At 36.6% G+C, this 17,177-nt stretch overlaps 1 protein-coding gene across 7 annotated transcripts in view; it reads left to right on the forward strand.

The window, feature by feature from the left end:
* TDRD7 (tudor domain containing 7) overlaps positions 1 to 15,457 on the forward strand; it is a 34,966-nt gene extending 19,509 nt beyond the window's left edge. For 3 of the 7 annotated variants that reach the window (XM_034410792.3, XM_034410790.3, XM_034410793.3), the window contains exons 8-17: positions 1,984 to 2,170; positions 3,387 to 3,498; positions 4,570 to 4,772; positions 4,861 to 4,995; positions 5,501 to 5,584; positions 7,091 to 7,225; positions 7,944 to 8,054; positions 13,012 to 13,493; positions 14,288 to 14,448; positions 15,171 to 15,457. In XM_034410792.3, coding sequence (XP_034266683.1) covers positions 1,984 to 2,170; positions 3,387 to 3,498; positions 4,570 to 4,772; positions 4,861 to 4,995; positions 5,501 to 5,584; positions 7,091 to 7,225; positions 7,944 to 8,054; positions 13,012 to 13,493; positions 14,288 to 14,448; positions 15,171 to 15,367 — 1,807 coding nt within the window. In that variant the 3' untranslated portion in view covers positions 15,368 to 15,457. Of the gene's footprint in view, positions 1 to 1,983; positions 2,171 to 3,386; positions 3,499 to 4,569; positions 4,773 to 4,860; positions 4,996 to 5,500; positions 5,585 to 7,090; positions 7,226 to 7,943; positions 8,055 to 13,011; positions 13,494 to 14,117; positions 14,266 to 14,287; positions 14,449 to 15,170 lie in introns of those variants that run through there. The other 4 variants (XM_034410794.3, XM_087886438.1, XM_034410795.3 and 1 more) reach the window with 3 other exon arrangements.
* Positions 15,458 to 17,177: the final 1,720 nt, after the last annotated feature.

The raw sequence follows: 17,177 nt of genomic DNA on the forward strand, positions 1-17,177 counted from the left end.
CAAGAATTTTTGAACGTTAGATAAAAGTATTCCCTTTACATGCTAGTTTATTGCTTTTTACAACTGATGAACATTCTGGATGATGCTGTGCTACATGTATGGCTTTATTAGGGAAGGTAGATCATAAAGACATTCTCATATCAGAAACATACCCCTCAACAAATTGTGGGATCTTCTAATGGCTAAGAACATAAAAACAGAGTTAAACTCTGATTATCCTGAATTACTACCATTTAGGTGATCACTCGGAGTATATATTTCAGTCAGGCATATTCAGAACAACATAAACTTGAAATTCCTTGTAAACATGTATTTATAGCATTCAAGGATTTCAAACAATGTATTCATTATATAAAATATTGTATAGATTTCATTGGAAGTGATTTAGTAACAATAGCCATCTTTCTTCCTGATATGCGAATCTGTTCAGTTTTATATAATTTTACAATTATCCTGCTGCATTTAATTTATTAACATTTCTATAATCTTATTCCAGTGGTCCAATAGAAACTGTTCAAAGCAGATAATAAAATATATAAAGAGAAACATACTTACAGATTCAGCAGTAGTATATATTTTACCCTATTTCCCCCAAAATAAGACTTAAGGCTTTTGAGCGCATGGCAATAAGGCCAAGTGCTTATTTCAGGGTTCAAAAAAAATATAAGACAGGGTCTTATTTTCGGGGAAACGCTGTACTATACAGTAGATAAATTGAAATGTTATTTCATTTGATCATCATAAATCCCCAAATCTGAAAATAATTATATATTGGTCCATAGATTATATAAATAACCCAATTGTTTTAAATGTGGCATTTTAAAAACTGAAACCAAAGCGAAACAAACAAAAAAACCCTAAGCTTTGTCACCAGGCTGCCACAATTTCAGCAAAGAATCAAAGTGCAATAGATTGAATGCTTCCTCTATGTCTATGGGTTCATCTGTCAGCAGTTCTTGTTGCCTATCCTGTCAAACTCCCTTTGTTTTCCTCTTTGGAAATGTACTCATGATTTACTCCTTTTATAACTCTGATTCAATTATACCTCACTCTCCAAGCCATGCATATAATTCATCTTTGGGTTCTGTGCTATTTTGATGCTGCTTTTTTCTTCTTCATTGGTAATAAACTGCCTTTATCCACAAATAGCTAACTGTACATCTGATGCTATAAATCTTTCTTCCGTTGCTAAGATTATTTTTTACTTCCCTTATCATTATAGCAAGCATCAGTGTAGTAAACTGCATTTGGTGAAATGGGTGACTATTTAAATTTGATTAATACACACATATATACAAACGAGGTCTTCACTTCAAGTAACATCTAAATATGAATTCCAGTTGGATGCATTTAAACTGTAGCATCTTGTATTGGATTCTCTCATTCCGAAAAAGTATATGTAAGAAAATGAAGGTATTGTTTGGTTAAAATATATTTTGGAATCAGACTGTTTTAATTTAAAAATCAATGCATTTAAGAACTCATATAATAAAAAACATAGTAAACACATTCCAAAGTTCAGTTACATTAACTTAAGAATACAGGTAGTCCTCAACATATAAGCTCAATTGGGACTAGAATTTCTGTTGATAAGCAAAGCAGTTAAGTGAGTTACACCAAATTTTATGACAGTTTTTGCCATGGTTGTTAAGTGAATCACTGTAGTTAAGTGAATCACACAGTCATTCAACAAATCCAGCTTCCCCCATCGACTTAGCTTGTTTGGAAGCTGGCTGAGAAGGTTACAAATGGTAATTACAAGACCCTGGGACCCTGCAATCATTGTAAATATGTCAAACATGTAAATTTTGATCATGTGACTTGTGAAGAAGCTGTGACAGTCATAAGTCACCTTCAGTGCCAGTGTAAAACCTTGGTCATTAAATGAATGGTTGTAAGTCAAAGACTACCTGTATTAACACTTCAACTGCTCCGATTGTAGTTACTGATTTATACTAAGTCGTGTCCAACTAAAATCCATAGGTATGTGGGCGCAAACTATTCTGGTGCCCAGGAATCCATGGAAGAAGAGATGAAAGATTGGTACAGTCGGAATGCCTCAGTTTTGCAAATCCAGTCTCCTAAAGTTGGACAAGTTGTTGCTGCACTTGCAGAAGAAGATGCTTGGCTGAGAGCACAGATTATTTCAACAGAGGGCAATAGAATAAAGGCAAGTGCAAAAAGTGTCTGTACTGAAAATTATATAAACAATAGATGCTGGTCCCAAATTCCATTCTAATCAGTTCTTTTATTATTATAGCCCCCATCGGTATTTCTGACTATATGATTAAAAATATCCAATCAAAGAATTTGGTAAAATTCTTTTAAGGCAACCAGAGAATTAAGCCAGCCATAGGTATAGCAATAGAAATGCCTTGCTGCTAAAAACTCTGCTTCTGAAATAGAACTGAGATTTCGTCTTTTACTACTTATTATACCAGTATCTCACCTGTGGGGAAATTGTAATTCTTGGGATGTGGGTTGTTTATTCATTATACTTATATGCAGCCTTGCATTCAGAATCTGAAGGTGGTATTTGTGTTACTCTCTCCTCTCTTTTTGCCCCACATCATGTGGGCTAAGTTGGTCTGAGAACGTGATTGGCCCATAGTCCTCCAGTGTGTTTACATGATTGGAACTCTTCAGTTCTAGTCCATTACCTTCACCTCTACATCACAGTGGCTCTCTTTAAAGTTCCCATCAGCCCCTGCCATCGTGGCCACTACATATTGAGAACTGCACTTAGCAGTTTTCCTAAGATGCCAACAAATACTAATCAGTCCCTTTCTCCAGATTGGAGATGGGGGCAAACATATAGGAAAACACAAGTAAAATAAATTTAGATTTCCCTGTTCTCTGTGTGGTCTTGGAAGAGAAAGGGATCAGGAATAAGGAAGAAAGGGAAACAAGTCAATCCCTATTGTACTTAAAATCTCTTAAAAATAGAATATTTTAAAACTTTCTTGTAAACAGAAATAATCCTCTATATGAATAACTTGGTTACAGATCTTATGACTTAATATTTCCAGTGGTATGGATTGCTCTCAGCATAGTGTCAAAACATATTTAAGAATTAGTACACTTCAAAAAAAAAATATCCCTGAATATTCCAATTTTCTGGAAGGGAAAGAAGGCTATAGAAACTGCAAGACAAAAGAAACCCGCTCTCATAAAAATTTGAGGCCTTTTATTTAATAGTTTCTCATGGTTGTAAAGCAGTTGGGTTGTTATTAGCATGCTTGCTGCTTTAATAGCCAGTTGGTGTGCTGGTTGAGGATAATGGGAGTTGTAGCCACATTTGAAAGGCAAATCCCAGGGAAAGTGCAAAGAACTGTATTGTGACTAATTAAGATTCCTGATTATCTCTTACTTTGTTGTGTTTCTAGGTATGCTACGTTGATTATGGTTTTAATGAAATCATTGAAAATTCCAGAGTGTACAAATTAGCCAAGCAGTTCTATAGATTGCCATTCCAGGCTTCCAAATGTAAACTAGCTGGTAAGATGTGCCTTTTTCTTTCTATAGGTACAAATGCTGTTTGCATAGCATCCTATTAACAAATGGGAGAAAGAGATTATAGACTATATTAATCTAGCAGGCTTGGAAGATAGTATCTGGCAAGGCCGTTTTGTACTCTTAGAGTTGACACAATGAGTAGGCTGACCTTATGACTAGTTTTCTCTGAAATCAATGTGAGATCAAGGCTGACCTCTTTTTATGATTATATTTATTTTAAAAAACTACAATAAAAACATTCATCTGGGCTAAAAAGGTTTGTATTTGATAATGCATTTAAAACCTTCCAGAATTTCATTCCACCTTAGTAGGCAATCTTGCCAGCACATTCATTTTGCACATAAGAAAATAGCAGAGCCATTGTTTCTAGCTGACATGAGTTAGAATTTAACTTTGATACTTTCATGATATTGGTGACACTCTATAGTATGAATATTTCATAGTATTTGAATTGGTAACAATTTGCTGTCCATTTGCTGATCCCTTTTGGTTAGAAAAATAGTTGAATAATGTTTGCAAGCAATAGTAACATTAAATTACAATCCGAGAATGAAATAAAATTCATTTGATGATCCTTAAAACAGTTCAACTTTATAGAAATCCCACTGATGTTTGATAAATATAAAGATTTGTATACACTGTGGTAGAATTCCCCATAAAGAAAATCTGGTTTCTTTAACTATGTTGTATTCTGAGTTCCACATAGTAGTTTTTATGGTTCTTTCGCCATTCAAAGAGGAAATAAAAATTTCAGAAGTTTTAGAAGCCTATGATTTACTCACCTTTCTAGTTTTTTTAGATTTCAGCAGGTATTGATCTTGCCTTTACAACACCGGGAGCTCCAAGCTTTCTTAATATGTATAGCACTTCCCTTTAAAAATAAAGAAAGCACAATAAGTTGCCAGAAGGAAAAATAGAGAGGTGGAATTCTTTTCAATGTTGTAATACAATCCTTATGCTAAGCATTGACAGTCCTAAAACCACTTTGAAACACAAAAGCTCTAGTTTGTAATGCTTATTATATATATATATATATTGATTATCTTACCATAGGTTTAGAGGCCTTTGATGATGATCCAATCTTGGTAAAAATGGTAGAGTCTCAAACTTGTGGGAAGATATTTGCTGTTGAAATACTAGAAAAAAGTGACATTCCCCGTATTATTCTATATGATACATCAGGAGATGATGATATCAACATTAATGCCACTTGTCTGAAGGTACTGCAGGATAAATCACTTAAGCTTCATCTTCAGGTACTGTCTTCACCCCTTTATAATATTTTAATAAAACAAGTTTTTAATTTGTAGAGGAATTCAACATCTTAAGTACTTTTCATTGTAGGTAGATGCAGTGTATACAGATGTCCGGGTAACCAATGTTTGCTCAGACGGAACTTTATATTGTCAAGTGCCATCGAAGGGCCTGACCAGACTCTTTGAAATTTTGCAGAAACTGGAAAACTATTTCCACCACAGGGTAAGTCTATCTTTAACATTGACTTCTGTCTTAAAAGATTTCCAGGGCAGTTGCTAGTAATTCCTTTATAAACAAGTAAAGAATTTCAAAGCTATTGGTCACTCATTTTTGCAGACTAGTGTAGGGTAGGTTTTTTTTTTTTTTTAAAGCAATTAAATATACTTATCTAGCTGTAGTAGGTTTGCAATGCTAAAAATAAATGCCCCATGCTGAAGGAAGCCTGTATATTTATTCAACATAGAAATCCCTTGCTCTTTGAATATTGTGAGACTGGCTGCTGAATGTTTTTGTATTACATCCAACATTCATTTTGCATGGTTAATAATGGTGATTGCTCCAGGCTTATTGGCAATGCTTTCATCTTTTGGTGCTCTGGAATGGGAATAAGATAATTAATTACAAGGAAATATTACGGGTGTGAGCAATTTATTTAAGCAGCATGAATTCATCCTACATTTCATGGTAACCACTATCATCATATAATATAATTTCAAATCTATTCCAGCAGGCAACAGGATATTCTATATCATTACCTTTTTGTGGCATGATCTGCTTGCTTAACTATAAAGGAAAATGGGCTAGAGTGGAGGTAAGTTATATAATATTGGCAAAGCATATCAGAAAAACGTTTTCTAAAAATTGGAGGTTTTATGCTCTAATATCTTCTAAGTGGGTTGCTTAACTGAGTATTGGCTTAAGAATAAGTGGTGTTTCCTTACTTGCCTATAAGTTAAATTATATAGAGTAGAATAGAGTTGGGAACGACTAGCACATATGTGCGAGGGCAACCTTTACCTTTTAGAGCAGAGTAGAGTAGAGTAGAATCTTTATTGTCACTTTAAATGTACACTAATCAGCATACATTAAAATGAAATTTCATTGCATTCAGTTTTCAAAAGATAACCATTACACGTATATCTACATGCACACACACACATATGACACAAAGAAACATCACAGTTTAGTTTGGGTGTATACATATACATATACATGGCGAAAAAAAGAATCCTGTGAGTTTACCAGAGTGATGGCATAAGGAACAAAGCTGTTACAGAATCTAGTCCTGTAGTCCTACAGTCCTGCTAGAAATACTTTGAAACTTCCTCCCAGAGTTGAACAACAGAAACAAACTGTGAGCTCTAAGCTTACAGTGTTTATGAGCAGTATTGTGAATAACAGGAAGCAAGCGTCCTATAATCTTCTTGGCTGCCCTTACCACTCTCTGTATGGACCTTCTGTCTGAGGCACTGCTACCATGAAACCAAACAGTGATGCAGTTTGTTAAAATGCTCTCAATCGTATAAAAAGTGGCAAGGACAGAAGGAGAAAGATGTGCTGTCCTCATCCAACGCAGGAAATGCAAATGCTAGTTTGTATGCTTCACTCTCTATGAAGAGATCAAGTCAGATTGCTAGTTATTTGCATTCCCAGATACTAAATACTATTGACCACCTCCACAGCTGCAGCCTTGATAACAAAGTGGAGTATGACTATGCTAGCTCTTTCTAAAATCAACAATGATCTCCTTTGTTTTGTTAACTACTTCGTTCTTCTGAGCCAATTTGAGGTGGAACCAAATTCTGACATCATTGTGAAATGGAACATTGCTCCTTTTCTTGTACCAATAAAGAAACAAATGAATAAAAGTTAGTCTCAGCAGTGAAATAGTAAAAGAAAATTCCTATATTTTGCTTGGGAAGCAATATGGCAAACATGCTTCTAAACTACAGCTTCCGACCACAGTTAAAAAAGACCTGCATAATTTGGCATCTTAATTAGGAATTATGTGAGTTGCAGTTCAACATGTCTAAATGCCACTGAGTTCCAAAATCTAATCTAGGACAATTGTTTGAGTCTTGGAAATGAACATTTAGGAAAGTGAAGGAGCAGCACACTGCCCTACAATTCAGATTGCTGTAGATATAGGTGGGTCGATAGCTAACAGTTAATGGTTGGCAAGTTCTTCACTGTCTGATGGCTTAAATGACAGTTCTGGCCATAAGCATTATTAGTGATTTATCAAGCTTAGAATGCAACTTATTTTTCTATATGTTAAATGGTCTGCTATTTTGATATTACTCCCACCCCGCCTCAGATAGTAAGTGTACACAGTAGCCGGACTCTTGATGTTCGATTTATGGATACCGGAACAGTGGCATCTGTAAAAGTGTTGGAGCTGAGAGAGATTCCCTCAATATTCCTGCGAGAAATCATTGCAATGCCACCTCAGGTACGAAAATCTCTCTTTACTAATTCTCAAGAGACCCAACGATCTCAAGAGGCAATTGGACTTTCTTGTTTTTCTTTGAAGATGTTTTGTTTCTCATCCAAGAAGCTTCTTCAGCACTGACTGGATGGTGGGGAATGGAAGGATTTATACTCCTTGCAGACAGATGGTCATTTGCATTCTTTTAGAGCTGAGGTGGCGCAGTGGTTAGAATGTAGTACTTGCAGCTAATTCTGCTGACTGCCAGCTGCCAGCAGTTTGGCAGTTCAAGTCTCACCAGCTCAAGGTTGACTCAGCCTTCCATCCTTCTGAAATTTATAAAATAATACCCAGATGTTGGGGGCAATATGCTGACTCTGTAAACTGCTTAGAGAGGGCTGGAAAGCACCGTGAAGCAGTATATAAGTCTGTGCTATGGCTATTGCTATTTAGAAAGTTGTTGAGGCCACTTGGGGGTTTGTCTGTGTCTTCAGGGTCATCTGAGTAATGCAAATGAGCCTTCTTGGAACATAGTCCATTCTAAGCTGATGATAAGTGAAATGTCTTCAAAGAAAAACAAGAAAGTCCAGTTGGCTCTTGAAAAAACACCTTTGAGACAACCATGACCTGGATGATTGAGAATCTCCATAAACATTCCTCAAGAGAGTTTCAAGCAGCTTACTAAGAATGAATCTTGCTGTCATGTGCAACTTTAATGCTATTGCAACTTTATATTATTTAGGCAATAAAATGCTGCTTAGCTGATCTTCCGCTTAATATTGGCATGTGGACCCCAGATGCTGTACTTTGGCTGAGAGATACCGTATTGAACTGTCCTGACTGCAGCATGAAGGTAATATATTGTTGTTGTTAGTTATGAAGTCATGTCGGACCCATCGCGACCCCATGGACAACTTTCCTCCAGGCCTTCCTGTCCTCTACCATCCCCTGGAGACCATTTAAACTCATACCGACTGCTTCAGTGACTCCATCCAGCCACCTCATTCTCTGCCGTCCCATTCTTCTTTTGCCCTCAATCATTCCTTCTTATTAAGTGGCCAAAGTATTTCAGTTTCATCTTCAGGATCTGGCCTTCTAAAGAACAGTCACGGTTGATCTCCTCTAGGACTGACCGGTTTGATCGTCTTGCAGTCCAAGGGACTTGTAGGAATCTTCTCCAGCACCATAGTTCAAAGGCCTCAATTCTTTGACGCTCAGCCTTCCTTTTGGTCCAACTTCGACAGCCATACATTGCAACTGGGAAAACCATAGCTTTGACTATACACACTTTTATTGGCAGGGTGATGTCTCTGCTTTTTAGTATGCTATCTAGATTTGCCATAGCTTTCCTCCCCAGGAGCAACCATCTTTTAATTTCTTGGTTGGAGTCCCCATGTGCGGTGATCTTGGAGCCCAGAAAAATAAAATCTGTCACTACCTCCATTTCTTCCCCATCTATTTGCCAGGAATTGAGAGGGCCGGATGCCATGATCTTAGTTTTCTTAATGTTGAGTTTCAAGCCAACTTTTGCACTCCTCCTTCACCTGCATCAGAAGGCTGTTTAGTTCCTCTTCACTTTCTACCATTAGAGTGGTATCATTTGCATATCTGAGGTTGTTGATATTTCTTCCGGCAATCTTAATTCCAGTTTGTGATTCATCTAGCCCCGCCTTTCTCATGATGTGCTCTGCATATAAGTTAAATAGGCAGGGTGACAGTATACAGCCTTGCCGAACTCCTTTCTCAATTTTGAACCAATCAGTGGTTCTGTGTCCAGTTCTCACTGTTGTTTCTTGACCCGCATATAGGTTTTTCAAGAGACAAATAAGATGGTCTGGTACTCCCATCTCTTTCAGAACTTGCCACAATTTGTTGTGATCCACACAATCAAAGGCTTTAGCATAGTCAATGAAGCAGGAGTAGATGTTTTTCTGGAACTCCATAGCTTTCTCCATGATCCAGCATATGTTGGCAATTTGATCTCTAGTTCCTCTGCCTCTTTGAAATCCTGCCTGCACTTCTGATAGTTCTCGGTCCACATACTGCTGGAGCCTAGCTTGTAGGATTTTGAGCATAACTTTGCTAGCATGTGAAATGAGTGCAATGGTGCAGTAGTTTGAGCATTCTTTGGCATTGCCCTTCTTTGGAACTGGAATATAAACTGACCTTTTCCAATCCTGTGGCCATTGTTGAGTTTTCCAAATTTGCTGGCATATTGAGTGTAGCACTTTTAAGATTTTGAATAGCTCAGCTGGAATACTGTCACCTCAACTAGCTTTGTTGTTGCTCAGACTTTCTAAGGCCCATTTGACTTCTCATTCCAGGATGCCTGGCTTGAGGTCAGTGTCACCCCATTGTGGTTATCAGTGATGTTAAGCTCCTTCTTGTATAGTTGTTCTGTGTAATTTTGCCACCTCTTCTTAATTTCTTCTGCCTCTGTTAGGTCCCTGCCATTTTGGTCCTTTATCATGCCCAGCTTTGCATGAAACGTTCCCTTCATATCTCCAATTTTCTTGAAGAGATGTCTGGTCCTCCCTATTCTGTTGTTTTCTTCTATTTCTTTGCGCTGTTAATTTAAGAAAGCATTCTTATCTCTTCTAGCTATTCTCTGGAATTCTGCATTTAATTGGGTGTATCTTTCTCTTTCTTCCTTGCCATTCACTTCCCTTCTTTCCTCAGCTATTTGTAAGGCTTCATCAGACAGGCATTTTCTTGCATTTCTTTTTTTTTTTTTGAGATGATTTTAGTTGCTACCTCTCGTACAATGTTGCGAACTTCCATCCATAGTTCTTCAGGCATTCTATCAGATCTAATTCCTTAAATCTATTTGTCACCTCTACTGTATATTCATCAGGGATATGATTTAGTTCATACCTGAATGGTCTAATGATTTTCCCTACTTTCTTCATTTTAAGCCTAAATTTTGCCACGAGAAGCTCATGATCTGAGCCACAGTCAGTTCCTGGTCTTGTTTTTACTGACTATATAGAGCTGCTCCATATTTGGTTGCAGAGCACATAGTCAATTTGATTTCTGTGTTGGCCGTCTGGTGATGTCCATGTGTAGAAACATCTCTTGGGTTGTTCTAAAAGAGTGTTTGCTATGACCCTTGTATTCTCTTGGCAAAATTCTACCAGCCTGTGCCCTGCTTCATTTTGTACTCCAAGACCAAACTTGCCTGTTATTCCGGTTATTTTTTGACTTCCTACTTTAGCATTCCAATCCCCCATGATTATAAGGACATTTTTTGGTGTTAATTCTATAAGGTGCTGTAGGGCTTCATAGAACTGGTCAGCTTCAGCCTCTTCAGCACCAGTGATTGGGGCATAGACTTGGACTACTGTGATGTTGAATGGTTTGCCTTTGATTCGAATTGAGATCATTCCGTCATTTTGGGGATTGTATCCCAGTACTGCTTTTCCTATTTTATTGACTATGATGGTTACTCCATTTCTTCTAAGGTGTTCTTGTCCGCAGTAGTATACGTGATGTTCATCTGAATTACATTCACCCATTCCTGTCCATTTTAGTTCGCTGATTCCTAAAATGTCGATGTTCAATCTTTTTATTTGCTGTCCATTTTCGCATCAGGCTGCTCTGGTTGGCTTACAACAGTAAAACAGAAAAAAAAGATAAAAAAGTAAACATAATTGCAAAGCAATGAAACAATAAAAATAAAACAATAAAAATACAATAATTGAATGCTTTTTAATGTAATAAGTATTTTAAGTAGAATTTTATTTTGGTATATACTTTTGTGTTTTATTATCACATTTTAATTATCTAAAGATGTTAATATAATATTTTAATCTACTAGACTCTCATTCAGTAGTATAGCTTTGTACTTACTTAACAGTTAAGCATTTTTGCAATTACTGCTGCCTTACATTAGTTAATAAGATCTGGTACTCCAGTTTATGCTTGTATTTTTTAATCTTTCCTTCTGGTTCACCTCTCCTTTGTGCAAATTGCTCACCTAATTTTTATCCCATTTATCTTTTCCCTGTAATCTTAGTGCTGATTTGTACCTACATCTCTTCATTAACCGTAAAAAAAGATGTGATTTGTCAATCTTTCGCAGTATTGTGTGCTGCAAAATAACTAATATAGCATGTCATTCAAGAGGGAGGAATTGCATTTCTATTGTTTCTGTTTGTCCTCAGGTTTTAAAATTATTCAGTGCATTTCTTCTTAGTGAAGCAAATGGGAGGAATTTAATATATGTACTTTCGGGATATTCCAGTTTAAAAAGGGGTGGGTGTCATTGTAGTTTTGGCTTTTATCTATTAAATAAAGCCTCTCTAGATACATTTAAGAATCCAGAATATTGATACTTTCTCTGATATAATTTACAGTCTGTAAAATCTTCCATAGAGACTGGCAAGAGACATTAGTACTTAAATACCCTCTTGCATATTGTATCAGTACTACCAAACAAAATCACCAGAAGGATTATGGGCAATATATTTATCTTAATGTAAGTAACCTTGTGATTTGGTATAACAATACCATACTATTCTGTCAAGTGCAAACTATCAGAACAGTTCCGAGAATGGGTCAAATGGGTTTCTTTATTGCTGATCACCAGTTTACAAGAATCTCCCTTTGGAAATGGGAGATATAGACTAAGAGACTGACCTCAAACCAGGGGTGAAATGCTCCCGGTTCAGACAGGCTCGGGTGAGTAGGTAGCAATGCGGTGGGCAGTTCGGAAAACTGGTAGCAAAAATCCCTGCCCCCGCCCCCCATGCCCAGCTGAGCCGCGTGATCGTCAGAGGCTTATTTTCTTTTAAATGCCTCTGACGAGCCAAGCTCTGACAATCCCAGCTGAGTTGCCTGATCGGCAGATGGTTTTTTAAAAACCCTCTGATGATCAGGCAACTCAGCTGGGATCGTCAGAGCCTTTTGAAAGCATTTTTTTACATGGTTTTACATGTAAAAAATGGTTTTAAAACCATTTTTTAAATGGTTTATGCCCACCCAGTCACATTACCCCCCCCCCCACCAAGCCACGCCCACAGAACCGGTAGTAACAAATTTTAGATTTCACCACTGCCTCAAACATTAACCTCCTTGAATGCACTCTAATCAGGATGCCTTTTAACCCCACCTCCCCTTGGGGCCTCCTCCTTTGGCCAATGGTTCTACCATAATTTCTTAACAGAATAACAGAATTGGAAGGGACCTCAAAGGTTTTCTAGTCCAACCCCCTGCTCAATAATTTGTCTCAGCCAAATTATTTAATTCGTTTTTATTCTATTTTAAATTTTTGTATTTATGTGTTTTATTCTGCGGCTGTTCACCGCCCTGAGTCCTTCGGGAGTAAGGCGGTATATAAATCCAATAAAAACAAACAAACAAAAACAGGAAACACTATACCATTTCAGACAAATGTTTGTCCAATCTCGTCTTTAAAATCTCCAGTATTGGAGCACCGACAACTTCTAGAGGCAAGTTGTTTTCACTGGTTAATTGTTCAAACTGTCAGGAAATTTCTCTTTAGTTCTAGGTTGCTTCTCTTCTTGATTGGTTTCCACCCATTGTTGCTTGACTTGCCTTCAGGTGCTAGAAAATAGGTTGACCCCTTCTTCTTTGTGGCAGCCCCTTAGATATTGGAACACAGCTATCATATCACCCCTAGTCCTTCTTGAATTAGTGACTTGGTTTATATGTTTGCTTGGTATTATCTTAATCACTTGTCTTGTTAACATAATGCTGGTACAAAGTTTTCTGAATTAAAGCTCTCTATGTTATTGTTCTGATCAAGACATAATTTTTCATAATTACAATATTCTCTCTCTCTCAATAAGGTGGTTAAACTGGATAACCAAATTGCGCACATCTATCTGTTTACACCAAATAATTTTCCAGACCCAGATCGCAGTATAAATAGGCAGATCACCAGTGCTGACTTGTGGAAGCATCAGAAGGATGTTTTTCTGAGTGTCTCTCTCAGTAATCTCCCTGGAAGAAGGGAAACAGATTCACCAATGCCGTCAAGTTTAGGGCCCAAGCAGAGCTCCACAGATACAGTTCCTCATATTCTGGAATCCCGCAAGATGGAAATCACCGCGAAAATGCCACCAATGCTGCCACTTGTCCAATCCCAGGAACAGATGGATGTTTTTGTTGCGCTGGCATGCCACCCGGGTTACTTTATCCTCCAGTCCTGGCAAGAGATGCACAAGTTAGAAATGCTGATGGAAGAGATGCTTCTGTATTATAACACAGCAGAAGATGGAGCTGTTGCTGTTGAAAAAAACAAAATCTATGCAGCTAAAGTGAAAAACAAGTAAGCAACTTTTATAAGTACCCCTTCCTGTATTTGGGAATTGTATTCTGTCAAAACAGTTTGAAATGAGGCTAATTTAGTCTCCAATCTACTTATTTCAGTGGGACTGAAATTTGACATAACTAGATTCAGTTTTCATGTTCTCAAAGTTTAGAGAAATTTGAAATCAAAGATTATCTATTCCAATACTTTTTCAGCATCTTCCAAATGGGAGACAATCTCTTTTCCCCTGCTGATTGCTAAGAAATATTTACTGTAGTATCAAATATATTTCCCTTAAATTGGAGATACAATTTAATTCACAAGATTAGATATAATCTTCTGACATTACAGTAGTTTTCTTCCTGTGTGCTTTGTGCTTTATTAAGCCTTCTGGTTTCTTGTTTTTTTAAGATTCCATAAATTTTTTAGGAAAGAAAGGGGAATAAATATATATACACAAAGAGCTGTGTATCTTTTGTGCAAATAGTTTGAGATACCCATAAAGAATAGACATTCCTGAAATGGGAGATGATGATGATTTGCTTTTGTTTTTTTATAAGTGATCTTTTATCTTTCACTCTTAAGTAAGAAAAGGGGAGCAAGGTTTTTCTTTTCTTTTTTCTTTTTTGCCAAATGGTCCAGGTCAGCAGCTCGGAGTTGGGGAGTTACAGAGGAGTTTTTGATACTTTAATACCTAAGAATTGTATTTTCAGAGGCATCAAGTCTACCCCTTACTTTCTATGAATCTATTTATTCCATTTTAGGTGAGTAGAGTCCTATCCTCTTTTTTTTTTTGCTTGTTTGTTTCTTAGATGGCACAGAGTGTTAATAAAAGGATTGTTGGCAAATGGACTGGTGACAGTGTATGAGCTGGACTATGGTAAACATGAGCTGATTGGCATCCAAAATATAAGACCTCTTGTGGATATGTTTAGAGAGCTGCCATTTCAGGCCATAACAGCCCAACTTGCAGGTATGTTGTTCTGATATATTAAAATAGTGACCGCAAAAGTGAGAACATTGAACAAGACAGACAGACATACACATTTGAGGCCAATGAATTTCATGATCTGACCATTTGCCAAAAAAAATAATAATCTTGATCATTGTGTCCTGCTCCTATAAACAATGTTCTAAACCATTTTTCCATTTTCCTGAAAATAATTTTCAGTGGAGTCTGCCAGATCTTGCTTTCATTGAAATGACAAAAGCAACATTGCAGTAACACCTTGCAAGCTCAACCCTTTTCATGTGTATGTGACATTATGACTCTCATAAGGTTCATCATTCTGACTCATGCACACACATACATGCGTGCATACACACACATATGTACATAGACCCTCCCTCACAAGATATATTGCTGTTCTTAAGTACTTTACATAGTTAACAATGGGCATCTTAATATTGCATTATAATACTGATCTAAAATATATAGTACAGTATCTCATTATTGATTAATATTATTTCTCCAGTTTCTTGACCAAATCAATTAACCATAATTGCACACAAGTCAGAATAAAAGTTATAGTATTATGCAGGAAAGCCAGTTTTCTGGCAAGGATGTATTTTCCTTCATGCTCCAAATTAAGAACTTCAAAATCATTTAATGAGCATACAGGTTAAAATATTTTTAAAACTTACTGTGATGCTTTATGATTTTGTTTAATTTTCTTTTTTGCTGCTTTCCCCTAGGAATAGAATGGCAGCAGTGGTCAGAGGAAGCTTCAATAGTCTTCCGAAACCATGTGGAGCAGAAACCTCTAGTGGCCCAGGTGGAAAAAATTATTGAAGGGACTAATCTATGGGATCGCAAAGCAATTGTATATTTGGTGGACACATCACAATCAGAGAAAGATATATGGATTCATGACATTATGAATCAATTGTAATGGAGGTTGCAAAGGTGATTTAAAACTTTAAAATACTAATAACTTTAGCAAAATATAAAACAATATAAATATTAAAAGAACTCACTTAAATCAGTTTGCTTCTGAATGATTTTTTAACTGTTCAGTATATGTGTCTGTCTGTCTGTCTATCTATCTATCTATCTATCTATCTATCTTCTTAGAACACTTTCTTTTTGCTTCAAATTAGAAATTGTTTGAAGTCGGCCTGCTAGTTAGAAATAGACATTTCCCAACCTTTAAATAAGTTAAACTTTTATTTAGCTCATGCAATTTGGTTAGATTGCATTGATTATTAATCATAATCCATTGTATCTTCTGTTTGTAGATTTTCCTACAGGTGTATCTTGAATTTATCACTAAACCTAGGCATGCCACAACTATACTTGACTGCTAATCTAATTATGGGCATGTCAATGCATCATGTTTTCTTGCACTATATATTATTTAAATGCAGACCAAAAGCATTTGTATGTATATAAGTGTGTGCATAGCAGCATGTATAGTATATATATCTATAACTTTCATTACTGTTGCATGTGATAGTTCTATTCTTAACAATACCATTTACCCATACAATACACACACACAGGTTTCTGCATGACAAACTGATTTCTGTAATATCTGTTAGTACTCATATGCTAATTAAAGCTGAATCCTGTATCATAACTGCATCATACGAAGAGTTCAATAGGGCTAGGAACAGAATTCATTTGCTAAATTGAACATGAGCCCTTGCTTTGAGATCCAATGGGATATATATATAAACCCTTTTAACATGTTTTTTTTAAACAATTTGTGCCTTTAACCCATCAAACAAAATGAAGTTCTTGCAACTATTATTGGGTTTGTATACTGGGCTACTGAAACCTCTATGCTAGCCAGTACTAGCCCATTCTAGGTACAGGTGCATATTTATTTTTAATATTTTTGTATTATCCTTTCATTGCAATTCCAAAATCTTTTTAAAATAATGTTCTACAATTATGAGACTGTAAAGCACACAAACCTGTGAGATCCTTTTTTTAAGGTGAAAATTCATCCTGTTTTGGAGTATGTTAACACAAGGGTAGGATGACATTAGCTTTCAAGTAATGCTCAAACACTGTTTTGAGACGGTTCCTAATAGGGAGATACTTTTCTTTTTACAAGGCTCTTATTAAAATCATTGGGTGAGTATCTGAGGTTAGATTACTGTATGATGGAATTTTGCTTCAAAGTATCAAGGCAAGTCCAGTCAGTCTGATACAGCAATTAAGGCATCAGGCTACAAATCAGGAGACTGTGAGTTCTAGTCTTATCTTGGCCCAAAGTGAGCTGGGTGACCTTGGGCCAGTCCGTCTCTCACAAGCCTAGGAAGCAGTCAAATGGCAGGACTTTCCTGAGCAGTCAGCAGGAATTTTTTAAAAAATGATTCAAAGGCACACACAGCTGTAGAAACTATATTAAAATTTAATCTTAGGCAATCTTAATTTCCTCACTAATGATTTATGGTGCTTTCTAGTATCATCCAACCATTGAACATAAAACTGTCACCTGGGCAGTCTTTACAATAGATGTGCAGCACCATAACATGCCATTCCCCACTGCTGACCAACTTTTGCATGACTTAAGTAGAAAATTATAACATTAAATATGCTGCTTCTAACCTGCTGCAAGATAACGGTTGATAAAGCCTAACAGATTTTGCACACTTCAAGGTTACATTTAGTTGGTCTCAGAATAAGGAAAAAAAATACTTCACCACTGTTCACTATGCACAATTTAAACTAATCTGGTTCAAATTAAGGCG

The sequence above is a fragment of the Pantherophis guttatus genome, chromosome 2, assembly GCF_059756535.1.
Source record: "Pantherophis guttatus breed Tessera chromosome 2, ASM5975653v1, whole genome shotgun sequence".
Lineage (NCBI taxonomy): Eukaryota > Metazoa > Chordata > Lepidosauria > Squamata > Colubridae > Pantherophis > Pantherophis guttatus.